The sequence below is a fragment of the Mirounga angustirostris genome, unplaced genomic scaffold (genome assembly GCF_029215605.1).
Source record: "Mirounga angustirostris isolate CCGP_5_RB_7025 unplaced genomic scaffold, mMirAng1.0.hap1 SCAF_2, whole genome shotgun sequence".
Classification (NCBI taxonomy): domain Eukaryota; kingdom Metazoa; phylum Chordata; class Mammalia; order Carnivora; family Phocidae; genus Mirounga; species Mirounga angustirostris.
This window is the reverse complement of record NW_026991710.1, coordinates 70,807,672-70,834,823: the sequence shown is the minus strand read 5'-3', so window position 1 is coordinate 70,834,823 and position 27,152 is coordinate 70,807,672. Positions and strand designations below refer to the sequence as shown.

General features: G+C 39.1%; 1 protein-coding gene across 8 annotated transcripts in view; it reads left to right on the top strand.

The window, feature by feature from the left end:
* ABCG2 (ATP binding cassette subfamily G member 2 (JR blood group)) overlaps positions 1 to 27,152 on the top strand; it is a 144,591-nt gene that overhangs the window by 82,651 nt on the left and 34,788 nt on the right. For all 8 annotated transcript variants that reach the window (XR_010409465.1, XM_064584780.1, XM_064584777.1 and 5 more), the window contains one exon: positions 23,080 to 23,301. Coding sequence is in view for 7 of the 8 variants with exons in the window: in XM_064584777.1 (XP_064440847.1) it covers positions 23,080 to 23,301 (222 nt within the window). In the remaining variant the exon portion in view is untranslated. The remainder of the gene's footprint in view (positions 1 to 23,079; positions 23,302 to 27,152) is intronic.

Sequence of the window (27,152 nt, the reverse complement as noted above, 5' to 3'; positions counted from 1 at the left end):
CAGTCTCAAGACCCTGAGATCATGCCCTGAGCTGAAACCAAGAGCCAGACACTTAACCGACTGAGCCACCCAGGTGCCCCAAAGGTGGCATTTTAAGTCTGACATTATGCTTGCATTATAAATATTGAAAAAATGTTGGGGTTCTTTCATTATTGATTTTAATTTGCTGTTTTGAAGTAATTTGTAGGCTAACTGAAAAGTTGCAGAAAAATAGAGTACAGAGAGTTCCCATAACATCTTGTATTAATTGTAGTAAAATTGTCAAAACTAATAGATTCACCTTGGTGCGATATTATAATACTGTTATCAATGCTATAGACTTATTTGGATTTCACTGGCTTTTCACTATCCTTTTTCTGTTCAGGATCCAGTCTAGGAACTTGTGAAGAGTACTGGTCAGTTATTTTGTAGACTGTTCCTCAATTAGTACTTGAGGTTTTCTCATGATTAGATTGAAGTTATGCATTTTGGGAAAAAATACCAGAAGGAATCTCAGTGCATCACGTCCGGGACACATGACGTCTTTTCTGATGTAAACCTTGATTAAGGTGCTATTTGCCTGGTCCCCAGTGGAAAGTTATTTTTCTCTTTGTAATTAGTAGATAGCTTGGAAGAACAACTTGGGCTGTGCAAATATCCTGTTTCTCCATAAACTTTAATTCACTAATTTTATCATCCATTGGTAGAACTTGATGTACATTGTACCATATTGTTCTTACTGATTTATTTAAAAGATTTTATTTATTTGAGAGAGAGAGCACGAGCGGGGAGGGGCAGAGGGAGAGGAGAGAGACCATGTGAAACAGACTCTGTGCTGAGCGTGAAGCCCGACATGGGGCTTGATCCCACAACTGAGACATCACAACCCGAACTGAAACCAAGAGTCGGGCACTTAACCGACTGAGCCATCCAGGTACCCCTGTACTATATTGTTCTGATTAAACATTTTTTTTTCTCATTTCTTCTATGTTTACTGATTAGAATTCTTCTTCCCCATTTATTTATTCAACTATTTGTATCAGTATAGATTCATGGATATTTGTTATTTTATGGGTTTTTATTTAACTTGCTGCTCAAACTGTTCCAGCTTTGGCCACTAGAACTTTCTTTAGGTCGGCCTCTGTGCCCTTTTAACGTACCACTTGCCCCCTTGCCCCCCACTCTAAAGCTTTATCCTTACTTTCTGGTACCACAGAATGTTCCAGGCTCGTTTTATATTTTCCATGTCCCAACCCTGGAATCACCCATTTCTCCAAGACACTCTGGCTCCTTTTTTTGAGAAACCAAGATCTGGGCACTAAGTATGTTACTGGAGTTACTTTGGGCTTTTTAAGTTTAATAAATTTTGTGACCTAGGAAGTGCATTTCTACAAGAGGGCTAATGCTTTAAATTTCAAACGTTATAGAGGACCTCATTGTAGTTGCCAGTTTAGGTTTAGTCTTTTATGGGAAATAAATAAAATTGTCAGGGTGTAGTTTAAAAGTTCTCAGTTTTTCTCAAATAGTGACCTCTACGTGCTTACAAAACAAACAGAATGAACACAAAAACTTTTATTTTTTAGGCTCTAATGAGAAAGTGGGAATTTTATTGTTGTTAAGTGGCTTAACTAAATTATATCTTGACTAATGGCTGAATTTATGTGAAGGGGACATATACACAGGTCCTATCTTTGTGATGTGCAGAATGTCTTCAAATTATAAGGAGAGTAGAGGGTTAACTTTGTGTGGGAACAGAGGGAGTCCTAGGGTGTTGTCCTGTGATAAATAAAGGGAGTGGGCTAGAATGATAGGAGATGGATGAAAGATGAAAAATTAGGTTGGTGAGAAGACAGTGTAGTGTCCCTACACTTCCAAGGTTGTGCGTATGCAGGACTTCAGTAGCAGGGAGCACAAGATCAAGGGGCTGAGGAGGCAGGCCAAGGACAAAGATCTATTTGGATTTTGAAATTCACTGTAGCTGCCAAGATCCTAAACTTGACAATTGTGTGTGACGGTGTAAATCTATCAGTGCCTCTTGGAAAAAGCTTACACTTGGATGCTCAATCAAATATGGGTCTGTAGTGTTTTTTAAAGAATCAAAAAGCAATGCATTATTGCATAAGGAAGACCCCAAGAGGGTGGGGTGGTTTGCCATCCACAAGAGTCTTGTTTATCGTTCTCAGTTTTTAACCAAGGATCTCTCTCTCTCTCTCTCTCAGATGTCTTATAGACATCTAAAACTTACCAGGGTGGAAGTGAGTCTTTGATTTTTTGATGTCCCCTCTGTCATTACTGAGGCTCATCCCCTTGTCCAAGCAGGTCTCACCTGCTTTCTTCTAAATGGCCCTTGCTGCTTGCTTGCCATACACCTGCCAGAGTGGTCATTTAAAAACATAGTTAAGATCAGAAGTCCTGCCTAAAAGGCCTAGCAGCTTCTCACTGATTGTACATACCTTCCATGATGGGGTCTCTGCGGCTCTGTCTGGCTGACCTTGTCCTTCACTCCATGTTTCCCAGATCACTCTGCTGCAATGCTGTGGGGGCCTAGACTCCCAGACTGGGCTTGTTTCATTGTCCTATTTCAGCGATGCTTCTTCTTATCTTTATTATGTTATTGTACCCATTATCAACAGTGTATTCATAATTCATCTTTTGTGTATCTGATTATAAATTTTATAGCATCTAATTTGACAATATAAATACATTTGATTTGAATATGGTGGTGTGTATGTGTGTGTGTGTTTGTGCTGTGCGAATGCTTTAGTTCCATTGGTCTTGGGAAACTGACTCTACAAATATATATATAGACATAAATGTGTAAGGGTTATTTTTTTGCAAAGTGATACATACATGCCTCTTATTTATTAAATCACTGGCTTCAGGTCATGATCCCAGGGTCCTAGGATCGAGCACCGCATTGGCTCCCTGCTCTGCGGGAGGCCTGCTTCTTCTTCCCCCCCCCCCTCCTGCTTGTGTTCCCTCTCTCGCTGTGTCTCTATCAAATAAATAAATAAAATCTTAAAAAAAAAAGATATTTGTAGACCAGTTTCAGAATAGAGTTAAAATATTGTAAAAATTGTAGCTTAGTAAATGTTTTTGGGGACATCTGGGTGGTGTAGTTGATTGAGCATCCGACTCCTGGTTTCAGCTCAGGTCATGATCTCAGGGTCCTGAGATTGAGACCCCCATCAGGCTCCACACTCAGCATGGAGTCTGCTTGGATCTCATTCTCCCTCTGTCTCTGCCCTCCCCACCACGCTGTCTCTCTCTTTCTCTCTCTAATAAATAAATAAATCTTTAAAAATAAACGTTTTTGCAGTAGGTCTAGGATACAGAAAGGGATAAGAATGCAATTAGGACCAGCAGATGCTCTGGAAAGAAGGAAGCAGCAACAAGGTGGGAATGTGATTTTTGTGATAGGGAAATCTAGATGTGGTTTAGGTTGTTTTTTATATACTAAAGAAGATAATGCTAATCCAGTGGTAGCAACAGATATGTCCAGAAAGCTTCTGACCATAGGGAAAGATTAATGTTTACTTAGAGGTAGTTACTTTTGGTGACTCCTCTAAACCCAGTATATGGTCTTAACTGGAGATCAAGCACTTTGAGGTTAATATGTTGCTGAGGTTGTTGTATTTTCTTTATTTTATAATTATTACTATATATTTTTTGTTTCGTCTTGGAGTGATGCATTGTTCCATATTGGTGTTAGAAATAAAAAGTTCGTTGTCTTTTTTCTATGTATGTGTACAGCTGGATGGTGTGCCTTAGTTAATACCTGTCTAATCTCTTGATGTGTGACTCATGAATTTCTGAAGCCCTGCTGTCTCCCAGAGGAAGATTGTTGGAATCCTACTGAAGAACTGTGCAGCTTCTACACAGTGTGAATCACAAACTTAATCCTATCACAATGAGGACACTCTTTGTATGCACACACTTCTAAAATGTGATCATATTGGTAAATTTTAGCCATCTTCCTTGCATGGGCATGGGTAGTCTTTGGGGCACTTTAGTTCCAGTTGGTGCCTTTTATTAGCAGAAAATCTCACAAAAAATCTCTTAGAGATTTTCATCTTGAGCCAATGTTCTGTTTAAATTTGGTACGTTATTTGATTCTCTTTATGAGTCTTAGGAAAAGATTAGTGGCTTTCTCAGTGCTAAACCTCAAATGGGGATGGTAATAGAAGTGATTGCTGGCATTAGAACGCATATTTTGGCTTCTGAAGACATGGAGAGATAGCTCAAGAAATTTATAAAGTCAAGATGTAAGGGTTATAAATTACTTGTACCTTGTACTTTTGTTTTCACTGCTTTCACCTATTTAAGAGAGTAGGATTTTGGCTAATTATTACCATTCATTGTGTTCACAGATTAAAACTAAGCTATTTAGGGGCGCCTGGGTGGCTCAGTCAGTTAAGCGTCTGCCTTCTACTCAGGTCATGATCCCGGAGTCCCAGGATCGAGCCCCACATCGGGCTCCCTGCTCAGCGAGGAGTCTGCTTCTCCCTCTGCTCCTCACCCCACTCTCGTCCTCTCTCTCACTTTCTGTCTCTCTCAAATAAATAAATAAAATCTTTAAAAAAACCCAAAAAACCAAACTAAGCTATTTACCTTTAATTTTCTCGGTGCCAATCCTTAGGTGGTTCCCACTTTTCCAGTTCCTAAAACTGAATAGAGTGTTATACCTGTGATAGCAATGGAGCAGGCTTTGGGTAGAGAAACATTACTTCGCTCTTACTTTGGTTTCTAGCAGCTTTACTACAATATGCCCAGGTGTGGTTTTCTTTTATTTATCCTGCTTTGATGTTCCTAGAGCTTCTTTAGTATGTGGCTTAATAACCTCATCAGTTTTAGAAAATGCGTGGTCACTATTCCTTAAAATGTTGATTCTGCTTCAGTTTTTCCACTCCCAGGTCTCCAGTTACATGTATGCCAGAACGTTTTCATCATATCCCATGTTTCTTAGGCTCCTTTTTTTTTTGAAGGTTTATTTTTTTTAGAGAGAGAGAGAGAGCATGAGCAGGAGGAGTGCAGAGGAGAGTCTCAAGCAGACTCCGTGCTGGGCATGGAGCCCAACATGGGGCTCATTCTCATGACCCTGAGATCATGACCTGATTCGAAACCAATAGTTGGATTCTTAACTGACTGAACCACCCAGGCACCCCTCTTAGGCTCTTTTATGTAATTTTCATCCTTTTCAGTCTGGAGGACCCCCCCCATGTTGATAATTTTCATCCATGCTTCAATCTGGATGTTTTCTGCATACTAGTCTACCAGTTCCACTAATTCTGTTTTCTAATCTGTGCCTAAACTGCTATTAAACTCATCTGTTGATTTTTGGTTTGTTTTGTTTTAAATATAGATTCTAGGGCTCCTGGGTGGCTCAGTTGGTTAAGCGACTGCCTTTGGCTCAGGTCATGATCCTGGAGTCCCTGGATCGAGTCCCGCATCGGGCTCCCTGCTCAGTGGGGAGCCTGCTTCTGCCTCTGACCCTCCCCCCTCTCATGTGCTCTCTCTCTCTCGTTCTCTCTGTCTCAAATAAAAAAAAAAAAAATCTTTAAATATAGATTCTAGTTCTTTGGTGACTATTTTTTTGTTCATTTTCTTAAAGATAAAGATATTATATATCTATAAAGATATGTCAATGTCTGATGACTCTAGTCTGCATTACCTGTGGGTCTATTTCTATTTTCTTGTTTTTGGAACATTAGGTCCTATTTTCTGGCATGTCTGGTAATTTTTGATTGAAAATTGGGAGGATGATATCTTTCAGAGTGGATTTAACTTTCTTCTTGCATGCAAATCAAGTATGAATGGATCACTTTGATTGAGTAGAAGTTGATCTGTTTCTGGGTTGTCTGTATTCTCAGGGCATAGCCCTTCCGGGACCTCAAAAGCTTAAGGTTTCCAACTGCTAACTTGCAACTCGAAATTTCACCTCTGTAGCCCTAGGAGGTGTTGACGCAAAATGAACAAACCTTTTAAAAAATTTGAAGGAGAGTCTTTGTCTGGTTTTGGAATCAGGGTAATGCTGGCCTCATAGAATGAGTTTGGAAGTTTTCCTTACATTTATATTTTTTGAAATAGTTTGAGAAGAATAGGTATTAACTCATTTAAATGTTTAGTAGAATTCCCCTGTGAGGCCACATGAAACCATGCTCAATTTCTTGGCATACAATATTTTGTAATAGTTTGAGAAGGATAGGTATTAACTCTTATTTAAATGTTTGGTAGAATTCTCCTGTGAAGCCATATGAAGCCATGCTCAATTTGTTGGCATATAATTTTTCATAATATTCTCTTACAATTGTTTGCATTTTTGTGGTGTTGGTTGTTATTTCTCCTCTCTCATTTGTGATTTTTTTTAATTTGGGTCCTTTCTCTTCTTTTTGATTAGTTTGACTATAGGTTTATCGATTTTATTAATTTTTTCAAAGAACCAGCTTTTGGTTTCATTGATCTGTTCTCCTGTTTTGTTTTTTTTCTTTGTTTCTGTATCATTTATTTCTGCTTTGATCTTTATTATTTCCCTTCTTCTGCAGGCTTTAGGCTTTATTTGTTCTTTTTCAAGCTCCTTTAGGTGTAAAGTTAGGTTGCGTATTTGAGATTTTTCTTGAGGTAGGCCTGTATTGCGATGTACTTCCCTCTTATGACTGCTTTTGCTGCATCCCAGGGGTTTTGGAGTGTCATGTGTTCATTTTCATTTGTTTCCATGTATTTTTTTCTTTCTTCTTGAATTTTCTGGTTGATCCATTCATTTTTTAGTTGAATGTTCTTTAGCCTCCATGTATTTGTGGTCTTTCCAAATTTTTTCTTGTGATTGGCTTCAAGTTTCATAGCATTGTGGTCTGAAAATATGCATGGTATGACCTCAGTCTTTTTTGTACTTGGTGAGGCCTGATTTGTGACCTAGTATTTGATCTGTTCTGGAGAATGTCCCATGAGCACTTTAAAAGAATGTGTATTTTGCTGCTTTAGGATGAAATGTTCTGAATAAATCTGTTAAGCCCATCTGGTCCAGTGTGTCATTCAGAGCCATTGTTTCCTTGCTGATTTTCTGCTTAGATGATCTGTCCATTGATGTAAATGGGGTGTTAAAGTCCCCTATTATTATTACATTATTATCAATGAGTTCCTTTATGTTTGTTAATTGTTTTATATATTTGGGTGCTCCCAAGTTGGGCACATAAATATTTACAATTGTTAAATCTTCCTGTTAGATAGACCCCTTTATTATGATATAATGCCCTTCTTCATCTCTTGTTACAGTCTTTGGTTTAAAATCTAGTTTATCCACTAAAAAGAGAACTACAAGCCAATATCTCTGATGAACATGGATACAAAAATTCTCAACCAAATACTAGCAAATTGAATCCAACAGTACACTAAAAGAATCATTCACCACAGTCAAGTGGGATTTATTCCTCGGCTGCAAGGGTGGTTCAATATTTGAAAATCAGTGAGCCTGATACACCACATTAATAAATGCAAGAATAAGAACCATATGAACCTCCCAATAGATGCAGAAAAAGCATTTGACAAAGTACAGCATCCCTTCTTGATAAAAACCCTCAACAAAGTAGGGATGGAGGGAATATACCTCAACATTAAAGGCCATATATGAAAAACCCACAGCTAAAATAATCCTCAGTGGGGAGAAACTGATAGCTTTTCTTCTATGGTCAGGAACAAGACAAGGATGTCCACTTCCACCACTGTGATTTAACATAGTCCTGTAAAGCCTAGCCTCAGCAATCAGACAACAAAAGGAAATAAAACGCATCCAAATTGGCAAGGAAGAAGTCAAATTTTCACTATTTGCAGACAGCATACTCTATGTAGAAAACCCACCCACTCTATGTAGACGACTCCACCAAAAAATTGCTAGAACTGATGCACAAATTCATTAAAGTTGCAGGATACAAAATCAGTGTACAGAAATCTGTTGCATTTCTCTACACCAATAATGAAGCAGCAGAAAGAAAAATCAAGGAATTGATCCCATTTACCATTGCACCAAAAACCATAAGATAGCTAGGAATAAACCTAATCAAAGAGCTAAAAGATCTATACTCTGACTATTATAGAACACTTACCAAAGAAATTGAAGATGACACAAAGAAATGGAAAAACATTCCATGCTCATGGATTGGAAGAACAAATATTGTTAAAATGTCTATATTATCCAAATCAATCTACATATTTACTTCAATCCCCTTCAAAATACCAACAGCATTTTTCACAAAGCTAGAACAAACAATCCTAAAATTTGTCTGGAACTACAAAATACCCTGAATAGCCAAAGCAATCCTGAAAAAGAAAAGCAAAGCTGGAGGCATCATGATTCCAGACTTCCAAGTTATATTACAAGGGGGTAGTGATCAAAACCGTTTGGTACTGGCACTAAAACAGACACAGAGATCCATGGAACAGAACAGAAAACCGAGAAATGGACCCGTAACTATATGGTCAACTAATCTCTGACAGAGCAGGAAAGAATATCCGATGGCAGGAAGTCTCTTCAACAAGTAGTGTTGGGTAAACTGGACAGCAACATGCAGAAGAATGAAACTGGACCACTTAACTTACACCAGACACAAAAATAAATTCAAAATGGATGAAAGACTAAACCTGAGACAGGAAACCGTCAAAATCCTTGAGGAGAACACAGGTGGTCACCTCTTTGCATCGGCCATAGCAACTTCTTACTAGATAGGTCTCCTGAGGCAAAGGAAACACAAGGAAAAATAAACTATTGGGACTTGACCAAAATAAAAAGCTGCTGCACAGTGAAGGAAACAATCAAGAAAACTATAAGCAACCTTCAGAATGGGAGCATATATTTGCAAATGACGTATCTGATAAAGGGTTAGTATCCAAAATAAATAAAGAACTTATCAAACTCAACACCCAAAAAACAAATAATCCAGGTAAAATATGGGCAGAAGACATGAATAGACATTTTCCCAAAGAAGACATCCAGATGGCTAACAGACACATGAAAATTTCAAAGAGTTTTATTCAAGCCCAAGTTAGGACAGCTGCCTGGGATGCATAATCTTCACAAAGAAGAAAGTGCTTCGGGGAAGGAACATTTGGTGCAGGGTTATATATGGTTTTTACATAAAGGGAAACATATCATGGTGATGAAGGACATTTCTTGAATGGCACAGATTTTATGTTTTTATGTTTTTATTTTATTTTATTTTTAAATTTTTTTTTATTTTTTAAGATTTTATTTATTTATTTGAGAGAGAATGAGAGAGAGCACATGAGAGGGGGGAGGGTCAGAGGGAGAAGCAGACTCCGCGCCGAGCAGGGAGCCCGATGCGGGACTCGATCCCGAGACTCCAGGATCATGACCTGAGCCGAAGGCAGTCGCTTAACCAACTGAGCCACCCAGGCGCCCCTCTTTTTTTTTTTTTTTTAAAGATTTTATTTATTTATTTGAGAGAGTGAGACTGAGAGAGAGAGCACATGAGGGGGGGGAGGGTTGGGAGGGCCAGAGGGGGAAGCAGACTCCCTGCCGAGCAGGGAGCCCGATGCGGGACTCGATCCCGGGACTCCAGGATCATGACCTGAGCCGAAGGCAGTCGCTTAATCAACTGAGCCACCCAGGCGCCCTATTTTATGTTTTTAGCATGTACAAGCTGTATGACTTTAATCTTAGGGGAATCATGGAGGTTTGTTTTGTTTTTCTTATCTTTAGTTTGGAATACGCCTTGGTAATTTTTTGAATGAAGCGTATACACAGTGTGTGCTCCAGGCAGAAAGAGAGCCTTTGCTTTGAGGTTTTGCTGAGTCATTTTGACCTTGGTGGGAAATGTTAAAGTGTAGCTTCCTGGAAGCCTAAGAGCAGGGCCCACAAACATTAAAAGGTGAAAATTTCCTTTATCATTTCCCCCTTTAAAAAAAAATTTATTTTTAAATAAACTCTACACCCAGTGTGGGGCTTGAACTCATGAACTCAAGATCTAGAGTCATATGGTCTGCTGGCTAAGCCAGCCATGTATCTACATTTCCCCCTTTTGATCAATAATCTTTCCCTAGGAAGCACTGATGATCAGCTTTATGTTTTTATGTTTCTTAGTGCCAGGGTGACTGGCTTGTCTGCCCTGGGTCCCTTAAGTCCCTTGTTGCTAGGTATGAAAAAAAATTTTATATATATATATATGTGTGTATATATATATGTATATATATATATGGTTTTTTTTTTTTACCTAAGGGTTCTTTTTTAAAATTTTTATTTTATTTATTTATTTATTTTATTTATTTGATAGAGAGAGACACAGCGAGAAAGGGAACACAAGCAGGGGGAGTGGGAGAGGGAGAAGCAGGCTTCCCGCCAAGCAGGGAGCCCGATGTGGGGCTCGATCCCAGGACCCTGGGATCATGACCTGAGCTGAAGGCAGACGCTTAACGACTGAGCCACCCAGGTGCCCCTACCTAGGGGTTCTTAATGTGGGGACCTTATTGTAATGTAAGTGGTGGGAAGCTTAAAATTTATATATGTTCTCTATTAAGTCCAGTTGACAAGCAAACATAGTACGTGTGCTTGGCTTAGGTTGTCTGTTTTTGCATTTGGTATAGCGTTTATAACAAAGATGCACGGACAGTAAAAGAATTCCACAAAGTACAGTTTGAAGGAACCAATGTGACATTGGACAGGAGAAAAACCCAAAGAATCCTCTACATACATCTTGATAAAAGGGTAGGGCAATTTATGATTATTTACAAGGAAAGATGGAACATATGCACTGAGCAAACATATATGTAACATATATTCCCGTGTTTACTTTGGGGTGGACAGTTAACATCAGAACGAGAGAAAATTCTGTCTCCGACCAGAAGAGTATCTTAGGGCTATGGGTATGCTCTGAGAGCTGGTATAACCTGGATGGGCTCATTGTCTCAGGTATGGAATTCAGGGCCTTGCTATTCATAGGCTGGAACCGTATCAGTTGACCTTGAGTCGAGGCTTCTGCAGAGACAGCTAGTGAGTTTGTTAGTGGGGTCTGAAAAGACACAACAGCTGATTAGGGGGAAACAGTTCTCTGAAAAACAAGCTTTAAACTTTCTGCTAGTTTTAACTTCATTAACCCCGTGGGGCACAGTTTCAATTCTCCCTTGAATTGTGGTCATTTCTCAACCTTGGATTGGGATGATGAGCTGTCTGGGTACTTTTATCACCTCAGGTGAAGTAGGTTTCCGATAAAGAGCAATTTTTGTAAATCCTGGCTGTAATATGCCTATGTGCAGGATTAAGCAGAAGTTTTTTTGTTGTGTTGTGTTGTTTTAACCTATAGGTAACAGCAGCAAGAGAAATAGAAGCAACTTGGAGTCAGACAGGCTAAGTTTTTCTCTGCTATAATTCCCCATTGTCAACGTTTTATTTCATTTTTCTGGAGCATGGGCAGAGGTCTGTCTTCTGTAACTGCTTCAGACTGATTTAGGGCACAGTGGGGCTTTGGAATAAAAGGATTTGACATGGTGTAGGGTGTATTTTGGTCCCTTGTTTTAATGGAGGGCGTATCAGAGGTAGTTGCTCATCTGAGAACTTGGATATTTTCCTACATAGTTTGGCACTATATAACATCATTAACTTTACCCTGAAGTATATTCCAAGCAATAGTAACAGTATAGTTAAACCTAATTTTTTCATTCCCTCTAAAATTGATCTGATACCAATGGTTATCCAAGAGAATATCACTAAACCAGTCCCCAGCCCACCTTGAAAAGAGTGTGGTGGTCAAGAGCCTGTTGTGGCCAAGTGGTTCACTGTTTGATTTTATTTATATGGGTTCTTATTTCTGAGGAGGAGTTAATATAGGTGTGGCAAGGGGTATTGGCTGTCATAGAGACTCTGCCTTGTTCAGCAAGCAATCAGGGAAATTACTAAGAGGCATTTCTATGGAAACCAGAGAAAAACCAGGTTAATGGTTGGAACAAATTATAAACCCAGTATCTGAGTTCTGAAGGCTGCCAGTGAGGTTTCTAGATGTCAGGCTCAAGTGGAATGGGAGCAGGCAGCAGCAATCTGATGGATTTTTCTGCTTTGTTGTTAGCATGTCTCTCTCTGGTGATCCTTCTGAGTGATAGGCACTAAGATGGTCTATATATATTATGGTGTATATATTATACTATATAAATACAGCAGTTTCTCTCAAGTTTATCTCAAGTTGTCCAGCCTCAGTTTGTAGGGCTTTAGGAAAAAGGGCAGTTTTCATTCTTAATGATTTTAAGATAAGAGAATGGGAGAAGATTAGAAACCTTGATTTGGAGAGTCATAGCCAGATATTGGAGGAAATCAGAAGAATTCAGGATCCAACCCAGTTTTATAGGCAAACAACACACACTCAAAGATAATTAATCAGAACTAAATCTAATATCCACAAAGGTGTGTTGTTAAATTATAATCTTTCTCTCAAAAGTGACCTTCATTCCTGTCAAAGATAGCCAAATTAAGATTAATTTGTTTGTAAAATAAGTCCAGTTTTAACAAACTTGGCCTAATTATTTACATAAGTACAGCAAGAATAGTAATTAAACATATAGGGTCTTTTAAAATCTGCTTTTTGGGAACTTTTATAAGGAATTTCAGATTGCACTTTAATACTTAAAATTTGCCATCAGATACTACTGCAATATCTATAGAGGTCAGTGAGTTCCTCTCTTCTTGAGGTCCTCCAAATATCCTGAGGTTTCCTGCATCTGCCAGGAAGTGACATTCTTGACTCACCTGGTAAGGCTGCTGGGAGCTCTGTAAGCAAGGTATCGGGCCAACATCTCCAAGGGGCTTTATTGGTTCCATTCAGTCAACCATACTTCCTTAAAGCTGGTCATATCTGAGTCTATGAATGTCTCTCTCAAATATGACATTCCAACCAAAGCCTTGGTAATACAACCAATGTTTCCAATAGTGTCCTGTAACAAGGGGAACAGATTCTAATTGAACTTATATAAATAATTGCCATGAAAGCAAGAATAATCACTGAGAGTTTCTAAATTCTGGAGTTTTCAGGTGGGGAGAAAAGAAAATGTTTTAATATGTTCACAAAGGAATATTTTATCATATTTTTGTAAGCCATAGATATCTTAAGAGAAGTTTCCTTAAATTTGGAAGAGCAGAGAACCAACAGTTTTAAACTAGAGTTATAAAAACTGTAATTATTTTTTCTTAATTCACTTAGTCCCATGTAATTAATTTCAGTTTTGTTAGAGTGCAGTTTCTTTGTTAGTGCTGGAAATTCTTAGTTGAGTTTTGTGATCTTAAGGGTATCAGAAACCTGTATTTGTCAAAAGTCCTTTTTGTGAATCTCCTTGAAGTTGAAACACATTCTGCAAGAGCATCAGAATAATAACTGTAAATGACAAAAGACTCAAAAATGGACATGGTTAAAGATACGATGAGAGTTTGTTATAACGCGGTTGACAAGGAAATCTGGTTATTTCTGTAATACACAACATTTTAACATTTCAATAATTAGAATTTTAAGTGATGGCATTATACTGGGGCATATTAAAACTTTAGGAATTTTATATAATTTCTGGAATAGTTATGTAGCATTTACCCACATAATACAATCTAAGAAGGTTTATCATATTTGTTTGACAGTGTTTCCCATGTAACCTAACATACCAAATAAACAAGCCTAATTAGTCAACAAACTTTTACTTAGAATTTAAAGTTTTGGGAAGTTTGTTAAGAATATGAAAAACATTTTAAAGCACATGCCTAAATAGGATTAGAGATCATTGCAAAACTTAAAATTTAGCAATCTGTTTAAAGTGGCAATAAGAGATTCTTATCTAGTTCTTAGCAAACCTCAGCTCCTTTAATATTGACATATTTTAGTATTCTTAAGTAATTAAAGACCTGATAAAAACAAATACAGAAACTTTGTTTTACTGGGCAGATAAAGAAAAAAAACTTTGTAATTTCTTATCAAGAGCAGACCAACAATCCAAGGAAACCTTGTCTTTTTTAACAGAGAGAAAAAACACATTTTCATTTTATACCAGTGTACTTTTTTTTCATTGTAAGTTTTTATTTCAATTCCAGTTAGTTAACTTACAGTGTTATATTAGTTTCAGGTGTACAATATAGTGATTCAACACTTCCATACAACCGCCAGGTGCTCATTACAAGTACACTCTTTAATCCCGATCACTTATTTAACCCCTCCCCTCAGCCTTTTTCCTTTTGGTAGCCATTAGTTTGTTCTCTATAACTAAGATTTTATTTTTAAGTAATCTCTATACCCAACGTAGGGCTTAAACTCACAAGCCTGAGATCAAGAGTTTGCACACTCCGCTGACTGAGCCAGCCAGACGCCCCAAGAGTCTGTTTCTTAAAAAAAAAAAAAAAAAAAAGATTTATCTATTTATTTGAGAGAGAGAGCAAGAGAGAGCATGAGTACAAGCCGGGGAAGGGGTGGAGGGAGAAGATATCCAAGCAGACTCCCGCTGAGCACTGAGCCTGATGCTGAGGTGGGGGGGTGCTTAGTCTCACCAGCCATGAGATCAGGACCTGAGCCGAAACCAAGAGTTGGACACTTAACGGACTGAGCCACCCAGGCGCCCAAGAGTCTATGTCTTGATTTCTCTCTCTCATTTTTTCCCTTTGCTCCTTTGTTTTGTTTTTTAAATTCCATATATGAGTGAAATCATATGGTATTTGTCTTTCTCTGACTGACTTATTTTGCTTAACAAAGTACTCTCTAGCTCCATGTCATTGCAAATGACAAGATTTCATTTTTTATTACTGAAGAATATTTCATTGTATACATATACCACTTCTTCTTTATCCATTCATCAATTGATGGATACTAGGGCTGCTTCCATATCTTGGCAATTGTAAATAATGCTGCTATAAACATAGGGGTGCATGTATCCCTTTGAATTAGTGTTTTTGTATTCTTTGAGTAAATACCCAGTAGTGCAATTACTGGATCATAGGGTAGTTCTATTTTTAACTTTTTGAGGAACCTGCATACTGTCTTCCAGGGTGGCTGCATCAGTTTGCATTTCTTTCAACAGTGCACAAGGGTTTCTTTTTCTCCATTTCCTTGCCAAAACCTGTTGTTTCTTCTGTTGTTGAGTTTGACCATTCTAACAGGTGTGAGGTGATTTGCATCTCCCTGATGGTAAGTGATGATGAACATCCTTTCATGTGTCTGTTGGCCATCTGTATGTCTTCTTTGGAGAAATGTCTGTTCCTGTCTTTTGCCTATTTTGAAATTGCACTATTTGTTTTTTGGGTGTTGAGTTGTATCAGTTCTTTATATATTTTGGATACCAACCCTTTATTAGATATGTCATTTGCAAATATCTTCACGCATTGTAGGGTTGCCTTTAGGTTTGTTGATAATTTCCTTTGCTCTGCAGAAGCTTTTTATTTTGATGTAACCCCAATAGTTTATTTTTGCTTGTGTTTCCCTTGCCTCAGGAGACATATCTAGAAAAATTTGCTATGGCCAATGTCAAAGAGGTTACTGTCTGTGTTCTTCTCTAGGATTTATATGGTTTCGGGTCTCGCATTTAGGTCTTTCATCCATTTTGAATTTATTTTTTGTCTGGTGTAAGTAAGTGGTCCAGTTTCATTCTTTTGCACATTGCTATTCAGTTTACCCAACACCATTTGTTGAAGAGAGTGTCTTTTTGCCATTGGATATTCTTTCCTGCTTTGTTGCAGATTAATTAACCATATAGTTGTGCTTTCATTTCTGGGTTTTCTATTCTGTTCTGTTGACCTATGTGTCTTAATTTTGTGCCAGTATCATACTGTTTGATTACCACAGCTTTGTAATATAACTTGAAGTCTGAATCCTGATGCTTCCAGCTTTGCTTTTCTTTTTCAAGATTGCTTGGGCTATTCAGGGTCTTTTGTGGTACCATACAAATTTTAGGATTCTTTATTCTAGTTCTGTGAAAAATGCTGCTGGTATTTTGATATGGCTTGCATTAAAGCCCAGGGGCAGATTCCGAGTTTGGACTAACTTTCCTTTATCTCCATCTCCTGTCTCTCCCTCCTGCGAAACAGGCTTCTTCCCGGGTTGCTTTTCAGTGCCCCGGAGGAGGGGGGGAGCAGCCAGTGGGTTGGGCAGTGGTTCTGCTGTTTGTGTCTGGCCAGGTGGTTGTAGGATTTCCAGTGGCTGCTTGTCTTCCTTCCCCATTTCCTCATTATTTTCACTGTTGGGAAGGGGGTCAGGTCTCTTAAATTTTTGTCTATTCTTATCTCTTTGGATCATCAATTGGGTTCCTTCCTGTGAGGCATCCTTGTTTTCAAGTAACATAAAAGCCTGAATGTAAGGAATTTTATCCCAGATCATGTGAACCTGAGAAACATTTGAGTTATTTTTATCCTTGAATTTTAGAATGCCCAATTTCTATAAGCTCTTGCCTTTAAACTTAATTAAATAGAGCTCCTTTACAAATTAATTTTAGCAATACCATCTGGAGGTAGAGAAAATATCTCATTTGTAACACATATGGATACATATACACAAATGAGATGCAAACAAAATTTAACCTCTGTTTCAGTAATATTTGTGGAGAGGATATGAAAGACCCACTTTCTGATATCTTCCTTTTATTAAAGCAAATCTAATTACAAAATAGCATTATAATTTATGGATCCATTAAATAGTTATTTTCCATTGTCAGCTAGAACATGGTCAGTTTTGTCCACAGATAGCAACAAAGAAGCCAAGTGAAGCCCAGAGTACCTTCTTGAGAGTTCGTTCCTCCCCAAAAGCCAGGAGCTTCACTGATTAAATCAAACAGCTTCCTAGTTTCTGGCTGCTTAGTCTTACAGCTGGCTTTCTCTAACTGTGTACACAGGAAAACTAATCCAGGGGCGCCAGGGTGGCTCAGATGGTTGAGCGTCTGCCTTCGGCTCAGGTCATGATCCCAGGGTCCTGGGATCGAGCCCCACATCGGGCTCCTGGCTCAGCAGGGAGCCTGCTTCTCCCTCTCCCTCTGCATCCCCACCAGCTCATGCTCTCTGTCTCTGTATCTCTGTGTCTCAAGTGGATGAACAAAATCTTTAACAAAAAAAACCAAAAACAACAAAAACAAAAAAACTAATCCAGTCCAAAGAACCGCATTTGGGATCTGAGACTCAGGTTATCCTTAAATATTCCCATTAGTAAGCACTTGCAAGTGTATGCTCCATATGTATTCTACATATAGCCTGCCAGAGTTTTCTGTGGGTGGTGGTTGTTTTTCCAGGGACTGTTCAGCTTTTGAAGCATGGTTCCCCATTCCTTTTGGTTTCAGTTTTCTTTTTAGAATAAGGCTTGAATAAGATCTAAGGATATTAAGTGTGGTGGATCAAGAGGGTGCTGTTTGTGAGAGTTATTTTCAAAAGGCTGCAATACACCCTTTGATGTGTCTTGGATTCTCTCAGTGAGGTCTAAGACCACTGAGGGGGCTGGGAGCACTGGATGATCAATCTTTATGTGTGCGTCCTTGGGTGAACCAATCGTTAATTACCTTATGAGATGGGACATTCCTATGGGACCCCTACAGGTCTCGAGGAGGATCCTCTGACACTTCCGCTAGGCTTTCTGTCACCTGAAAGCCTCATTTGGCCAGAAGGGGCAAATGTCCCTGCTCTTCGGGAGCTAAGTGATTTAGTCTCTCATATTTCTAGCCAGAAAATTTACTCAAGCCTTATGTTAACAGTATACCAATTAGTATAATGTCAAATTAAAACAACGAACCCATCAACTCCAACCCCTCTAAGTTATTCCCACCTAGAGAACTTTCCCTGTAACCCTCAACAACCTGAATAAAAGTCAGGACCATCAACTCAAATTAAGGAGGGGCAGATGTCAAGAGAACTCATCTGATACATCTGTGAGGTGCTGCGAAGTCAGAGGGCCATAAAGGGCCTGTGCTGGTACCCAGAGCCAAGTTCCAGAGGACCCCCAGGAAATCTCACGAGAGTTACTCTGATATCCTGTTGAGTACACCAGGAAATGTAGATGCAAAATGAACAAACCTTTTTTAAAAATTTTAAAGAGCTGGCGCCGTGGCTTAGCTGGTTAAAGCGCCTGTCTAGTAAAAATTTTAAAGAGAAAGGAAAAGCGTTTTATTCGAGCCCAAGTTAGGACAGCTGCCCGCAATATAGTATCTTGACAAAGAAGAGAGTGCTTTGGGGAAGAAACATTTGGTGCAGGGTTATATATGTTTTCTACATAAATAGTTACAAATCATGATGCTGAAGGACATTCCAGAAAGATCCAGACTTTATCTTATGCTTTTAGCATGTTAAGGCTGTATGACTTTAATCTTATGGAAACCAGGGATGTTTGTTTTGTTTTTCTTATCTTTTTGTTTGGAATACTCCTTTTTTGGTTATTTTTTGAACGACGCAGACATATAATGTGTGCTCCAGGCAGAAAGAGAGCCTTTGCTTTGAGGTTTTGCTGAGTCATTTTGACCTTGGTGGGAGATATTAAAGCATAGCTTCCCTGAGAGCCCAGTAGCAGGGCTCACAAACGTTAAAAGTTGAAAATTTCCTTTATCATTGGCTGCTTAAATATTTCTTTTTAAAAAGATTTTATTTATTTATTTGACAGAGAGAGACAAAGCGAGAGAGGGAATACAAGCAGGGGGAGTGGGAGAGGGAGAAGCAGGCTTCCCACGGAGCAGGGAGCCTGATGCGGAGCTGGATCCCAGGACCCTGGGATCATGACCTGAGCTGAAGGCAGATGCTCAACGACTGAGCCACCCAGGCACCCTTGGCTACTTAAATATTTGCTCAGTTTTTTAGCCTCTAGCAACTTTCTGCCTGGTTTTTCTGAATTTTGCCCCACCCATGTGTGCGGAAAGGGCACAGAATGCTGGGTTTACCTTTGTGTTCCCTGCTTTCCAGGAATTTGGCCCTGCAAGTTCTGCTTTGGTTACTCTCATCAGAGAGAACTTTTCAAATAGTTCTGCCTTACGTTTTATCTATTTTTATGGTTGTTCTTAGGAGAATGTTTGGTTTGGAAAAGCTAGTCCATCATAGCCAGATAGAAAGTTCTTTGTGGATAACTTTGATTTTTAAAAATTAAAGCTAGGATTGTCAACTTCAATTAAAAAAAAAAAAACAACCAAAACCAAAAAAACTAAGTTTATGGACATTTCATATTTCAAACCTAGTTCACAAGCTATTAAGTATGTTAATCTAAATCTTTTTAATCTAAATCTTTTGTAACTTGTCTAACGAAGCATTTTTAAACTCCTTTTATAAATTTAATACTGTTTTTGGTTTAAATTCTTTACCTGATTCACTATTAGTTTGGTTTTCTAGATCATTTTTTTTTTTTAAAGATTTTATTTATTTATTTGAGAGCGAGAGAATGAGAGCGAGCACATGAAAGGGGGGAGGGTCAGAGGGAGAAGCAGACTCCCTGCTGAGCAGGAAGCCCGATGCGGGACTCGATCCAGGGACTCCAGGATCATGACCTGAGCCGAAGGCAGTCGCTTAACCAACTGAGCCACCCAGGCGCCCTCTAGATCATTTTTATACCTAATTCTAAATCTTCCTGGAATTTAAATATAGTCACCCATTATGGAAGGGATTATATCATCCCAAAAAGTTTTGTTGGAGTTTATTTTCTTGGCTAATTGAGGGAGCATAACAACCAAGGGTATAAAGTCTGGAGCTATAAATTCAGAGAAATTTCTCTTGTTTCTGACTGCCAGAATTAACCCCCTTTTTTGTAATAACTACGTCATAAAGTCCAAAATAAAACAAAAACAAAAGCAGGGTGTTGGTGATCATGTGGTCTGCCCCTAATCTTGAGTTGTCTCATAATCTGGTTTTCAAACCAGGCAAGTCTGTCTCCCATTCATCTTTCTTCTGCTTCATGAATTTTGATTAATTTTCATATTCTCTATTTACTTTCTAAATATTTAATTGACAGCTAATTGGAGTTTATGCATTCATAGTTGTGTCTGCCTCCCTAATATAGTTCCCATGGTTGTTCTTATCCCTGCAATATGGCCTATTCATTGGAAATGGAACTATATATTGTATTCCAGTTTAAAACGGACTTGTTTTTAAAAAATGCTTGGGTGCCTGGATGGCTCAGTCATAAGCGTCTGCCTTTGGCTCAGGTCATGATCCCAGGGTCCTGGGATCAAGCCCCACATCGGACTCCGTGCTCTGCAGGAAGCCTGCTTCTCCCTCTCCCACTCCCCCTCTTGTGTTCCCTCTCTCACTGTGTCTCTTTCTGTCAAATAAATAAATAAAATCTTTAAAAAAAATTGAAAAAATAAAAAATGCTTAATATATTTTATTGAACCCACTATATCCCAAAAAAATTTTTTTAAAGATTTTATTTATTTATTTATTTATTTATTTATTTATTTATTTATTTGAGAGAGAGAGTGTGAGCTCACGCATGGGAGGGGCAGAGGGTGAGGGAGAAGGAGAAAGAATCTGAAGCAGACTCTGCGCTGAGCACAGAGCCCATTGGGCTCCATCCCAGGGCCACAAGGTCATGACCTGAGCCAAAATTAAGAGTCAGATGCTTTAACTGTCTGAGCCACCCAGGTGCCCCCAAGATATTTTTTAAAATTTTTATTTATTTTTATTATTAACATATAATGTATTATTTGTTTCAGGGGTACAGGTCTGTGATTCATCAGTCTTACACAATACACAGTGCTCACCACGACACATACCCTCCCCAATGTCTTATCACCCAACCACCCCACCCCTCCCACCCCCTCCACTCCAGCAACCCTCAGTTTGTTTCCTGAGATTAAGAGTCTCTTATGGTTTGTCTCCCTCTCTGGTTTCTTCTTGTTTCATTTTTTCCTCTCTTCCCCTATGATCCTCTGCCTTGTTTCTCAAATTCCACATATCAATGAGATCATATGATAATTATTGCCTTTCTCTGACTAACTTATTTCACTTAGCATAATACTCTCTAGTTGTATCCATGTCATTGCCAATGGCAAGATTTCATTTTTTGATGGCTGCATAATGTTCCATTGTATATATATACCACATCTTCTTTATCCATTCATCTGTTAATGGACATCTTTCTATGGTGCCAATTTATGATAACATGTCTGCCTTTATGGAGACAGAAAAGTCTGTTCCACTTACTGCTAGGTATGATTAAGTCAACAGCTATTACTTGAAACTATCTTCAGTATTATAACCCTATTTTATATATGCATAAGCATAAAGTATCTTTTGTTCTAAGGCACAAAATTTTTAAATCAGCATATGTATGTAGCACTCACATAAATGTTCATTTGATTGAACATCTTCTTTTTCCATTCATCTGTTGTTGGACATCTGGGCTCTTTCCATAGTTTGGCTATTGTGGACATTGCTGCTATAAACATCGGGGTGCATGTACCCCTTCGGATCCCTACATTTGTATCTTTGGGGTAAATACCCAGTAGTGCAATTGCTGGATCGTATGTATGGTAGCTCTATTTTCAACTTTCTGAGGAACCTCCATACTGTTTTCAAGAATGGCTGCACCAGCTTGCATTCCCACTAACAGTGTAGGAGGGTTCCCCTTTTACTGCATCCTCGCCAACATCTGTTGTTTCCTGACTTGTTAATTTTAGCCATTCTGACTGGTGTGAGGTGGTATCTCATTGTGGTTTTGATTTGTATTTCCCTGATGCCGAATGATGTGGAGCACTTTTTCATGTTTCTGTTGGCCATTTGGATGTCTTCTTTGGAAAAATGTCTGTTCATATCTTCTGCCTATTTCTTGATTGGATCATTTGTTCTTTGGGCGTTGAGTTTGATAAGTTCTTTATAGATTTTGGATACTAGCCCTTTATCTGATATGTCATTTGCAAATATCTTCTCCCATTCTGTCGGTTGCCTTTTGGTTTGGTTGACTGTTTCCTTTGCCTCTTGTTGGGCCCCTGCTTGAAGAGAACTGGCCCAACTATGCCGCGGATAATGGTTTATGGCAACCCCGAGCTGAGAGCCTGCTCCTCGGCTCCGTCTCTGCAGCCGGCTTTCCCGCTCTGATACCTGGGAGCTATGTTACACTCAGGCACCCCCAGTCTTTCTGTGACCCCAAGGGTCCTGAGACCACACTGTCCCATGAGGGTTCCACCCCCCGCTTAGCCACTGGAGTGACGTCCCTCAGCAGAGCAGACTTCTAAAAGTTCCGATTTTGTGCTCTGCTGTTCTATCACTTGCTGGTAGCGGCCGACGGAGGCCCCCTCCCCCGCCGTCTACCCTCCTGAATATCGCCTCGGATTCACTTCTCCACACGTCCTACCTTCCAGAAAGTGGTCACTTTTCTGTTCCAAGAGTTGCTGCTATTCTTTTCTTCGATCTCCTGTTGAGTTCGTAGGTGTTCAGAATGGTTTGATCCCTATCCAGCTGAATTCCTGGGACCAGACAAAGTTTAGGTCTCCTACTTCTCTGCCATCTCGGACCATATCTGCCCCCAAAATATTTTTATTTAAGCATGTAATCAGTATAAAAATGACTAATGAGGTATTTTACATTCTTTTAAAGTTTAGATCTTCATTTTTGTTTTTTTTAATTGAGATATAATTGACATATACCATTATGTTAGTTTCAGGTGTGCAACATAATGATTTAATATTTGTATATATTGTGAAATGATCACCACAAAAAGTCTAGTTAACATCTGTCATACACAAAGTCACATTCTTTTTTCTTTTTTTAGATTTTATTTATTTATTTGACAGAGAGAAACACAGTGAGAGAGAGAACACAAGCAGGGGCAGTGGGAGAGGGAGAAGCAGGCTTCCCGCCGAGCAGGGAGCCCGATGCGGGACTCGATCCCAGGACCCCGGGATCATGACCTGAGCCGAAGGCAGACGCTTAACGACTGAGCCACCCAGGCGCCCCTCACATTCTTTTTTCTTGTGATGAGAACTTTCAAGATCTGCTGTTTTAACAACTTTCAAATATACAATGTAGTGTTGTTATCTATAGCCACCATGCTGTACATTATATTCCCAGGACTTACTTATTTTATAATTGGAAATGTGTACCAAAATGGACTTGTTTTAAGTGTACTCTTACTGGTGTTTGCAATCTCATTTATCTGGACTATCAACTTACTGTTGCTTTTCCCTCTACAGAAAGGCCAAAACTCTCCAGATGTCTTCCAATAATGATCAAGTTTTTATCCCAATGTCACGAAGAAACACCAATGACCTCTCCAGGATGACCTCCAACAACCTGAAGACATTTACTGAAGTAGCCGTGTTAAGTTTTCATAACATTTGCTATCGAGTAAAAGTGAAGAGTGGCTTTCTTCTTGGCCGAAAAACAGTTGAGAAAGAAATCCTGACAGATATCAAGTATGTGCATGAATTTGTATTAAAATAGTTTATTGACATACAGTGAGCTTTACAGGTTTTTGCTTATTGCAAATAAAGGTGTTACAAACATTTGTGTGCAAGTCTAATCAAACATACAGACACATGCTTTTATTTCGTGTGCCTAACTTGGAGTGAAATGGCTGGGTCACATATTAGGTATATGGTTCGCTTTAAAGGAACTGCCAAACTGTTTTTATTTATTTTATTAAAAAAATTTTTTTTTAAAGATTTTTTTTACTTATTTGAGAGAGAGAGAGATCACAAGCAGGGGGAATGGCAGGCAGAGGGAGAGGGAGAAGCAGACTCCCTCTGAGCAGGGAGCCCAATGCGGGGCTCGATCCCAGGACCCCGGGATCATGACCTGAGCCAAAGGCAGACGTGTAACAGACTGAGCCACCCAGGCGCCCCTGCCAAACTGTTTTTAAAGTGGTTGTTCCATGTGCATCAACTTTAGTTTGAGAAACTGAACAATTAATGTGTCATTTAATTTTTTTCTGGGTATGCCCTGGCGTTCACTAGCAAGCGACTGGCTGTATGATTTGCTAGTTCTTGGTCATGGGGATATAATTGTCATCCCTGGAGCTTTAGTTTTCTGATCTTTGAAACAGAGATGTGCGGCTGTAACTTATGAGCCGGACACTTTCAGGTACTTACGCACTTTATGTCCTTTATGTTCAAGATGCTAGCGTCCGGGAGTTGCAATGACAGTATGCTGAAAAGTACTTTGGTTTTCAAATACACTTGTTTTAAATGAGTGGTCTGTTTATATAGTAGTTTGTACCATGTACTTAATGCTTCTCTCCATTACACAGGCAGACAGAGACTATTGAAAGAGAAGACAGCTATAGCTTAGCTTATGCTATGCAGTTGAAGTCCAAAGTGATAAGAGAAATTAGGAACGGAATCAGGCCTAGATTAGAACTGACTGACCTTTCTGAAAAGCTGACAAGTGTTTTGTGGAACATAATGATCAAGAAAATGGTGGTTACTTCAGATTTTGTGCTGATGAATGGAAGGTAAATGATTGGAATATGCACAGGTGGAATAGATTTAAAATGCATACTGTGTGAGTGTACATTTATCTTGCTTATGTTTTCAAGCTACTAGATTAATACCTTGATACAGCAAAAGTGTCATCTGTTCAAGGTTTCATAAGGTTTTATGGTCCAGTGGTATGCATTTCAGCAGTGGATGAGTTCATCCTAGGTTAAACACACATAACTAGGTTCGTAAAAAGGCAGTCAAATCTTGCAATTCTTTCCAGTTTTATAGTTAAAAGGACAGGAGGGCTTGGTTTCCTTGCTATCTCACATTTCTGATTTAGGCATCCCTGAGAGAGGTCATCCCTATTTTTGCTGCAGTATTTCTAATCTTTCCCCTATCTGCTGACTTCATCTAAGTAGAGTTTCTGGGCTGGGGAAAGATTGCTCTCATATGTGTTATTTTTGTTTGTATTTTATAGCACCACCACCATTCACAATAGTTACTGTATTTCAAAAAAGCTGGTGAGAGTCTTGGTTTTCGTTTTTTCTTTGGACATTTTGTAATTTCATTTATAGAACTGAGTAACTAGAACCTGATTTCCTCTTGTGGTTGGGGGAGGGGCGTGAAGAAGCTAAAATAAAATCTGACTATGAGAATTCAAAAAGGTGAGATTTTACTTCCTCATGAAAAATCATCTGTTACACTTAGTTTGTCTCCATGCCCAGCATTTGAGCTTTCCCTCACCAGTGCTGAAGACCTATGGAAAAAATGGTCCATTCCAGTAACTGTGTGGATATCCACTAGTCTTCATGGAAATTCATTATACTATTTGGGAATTTTTTAAATTTATTATTTATTTTGACATAATTTTAAACTTAAACCTTGCACTTTTCACCTGGATGCCCCACCTGTTAACATTTCAGTGCATTTGCTTGTCACTTTTAATTTTTATATACCCATTATCATTAGTATTTTTTTAAAAGCAAGCTGTCCATATGATGTCCATAACTCCTTTGATGTATGTTTTCCAGAAATAAGGATCCTCTTTTCAGGTCATTGTTTTGGAGTAGCCCCGGGGGAGTGCAGCCTCATAGTGAATACAGTGGTGGGTCCTAAGAGACCATCGGTCAACCATGCTCTTAACATAGTTGACTGACCACCACATCATGTCTCCTTTGTCTCATGCAACCTGGTATTTTTCTGTCTCACCCCTTAACCTTGATTACTTGGTCATGTTGGTGTCTACCAACCTTCTCCACCATAATGTTACCATTTTCCACTTTGTAATTGATAAATGCTATGAGGGGAGATAAGACATTATTCCAAAACCTTATTCCTCATTAATCTTCACCCCACCAGCTTCAGCTCCCATTGATTCTTCCTACCCAAATTAGCAGTAATGATCACTATGATAGTTATCAAAGGGTGATTTTCTGTTTTAATTCATCTCTTAGGCATGGATTAATTTGCAGTCTACTAAAAGAAAAAAGTTTTATTCATCATCTCTTCATTCAGTATAGACTCATGGATTTCATATTCAATAGTAATGCATTATTATCATGATTTTTTTAAAAGATTTTTAAAATTTATTTGACAGAGAGAGACATAGCAAGAGCAGGAACACAAGCAGGGGGAGTGGGAGAGGCAGAAGCAGGCTTCCCGCCGAGCAGGGAGCCTGACGCGGGGCTCGATCCCAGGACCCTGGGATCACGACCTGAGCTGAAGGCAGCCTAACGACTGAACCACTCAGGCGCCCCTATTATCATTCTTCTTCTTTTTTTTTTTTAAAGATTTTATTTATTTATTTGACAGAGAGAGACACAGCGAGAGAGGGAACACAAGCAGGGGAAGTGAGAGAGGGAGAAGCAGGCTTCCCGCGGAGCAGGGAGCCCGATGTGGGGCTCGATCCCAGGACCCTGGGATCACGACCTGAGCCGAAGGCAGACGCTTAATGACTGAGCCACCCAGGCGCCCCTATCATTATTCTTGATACTCCCATTGTTTCTGATTCGGTTAGTGGGAGACCTTTGCTTTTTTTAACTCATTCTTTTGACCTGTCCTCTCATTTGAGTATTTTTTGACACAGCAAGAAGTTTCAGACTCCCTGAATACTTTTCCTGCTTCAGACCTGGAATCAGCTGTTGTTCCTTTTTGTGGAGCATGGTATTTACAAACCAAGATCTGGGTGTTTGGGATATTTGTTGCTGTTGGAATGTCCTCTGTCCTATGCCTTCTCAGTGCGTAGACCTAGGGAACACATATCTGTATATATGTATACACACGTGCCTAAAACTTTCTATATCTATCTGTGTATGTAGATTAAAACCTAGGACTTCTCATTAATACCTCCAATTGTATCTAATACCCTAGCATTCTTTCCACATTTCTATGTTTGTAAAACATCTCAAAAAATGAAAACCCTGGCTCTCATTATCCTTGATATACTTACTGATTTGCTCACTTTTCTCATTCTTGGATACAAGTAAATAGCCCACCCTTCAGCTGTCACCTCTCTTTCTCCCACATCCCTTCACAGCCTGTGTTCTGTTACAGCTATCAAGTTTTTCCTTCTTCTTGACATTTTTTTTTTCAAACTTGTCTTTTTGTTTTCCTGTAATTGTTATTTATAAAAATGCAGTGACTCACTTACTCAACAAATTTTAGACATCTGCTAGGTGCTTGACATCGTGCAAGATGCTAGTGACAGAGGTATGTCCTCTGTTCTCAGAAACCTTCTAGTCTAATGGTGGATTCAGACAAGTAAGGCACATCACTGTGTTATTCTACTGTGATGGAGGGATGGGAAGACCCTGTGGAAGCCCCTAAACTTAAATTGGAGGGCCGGG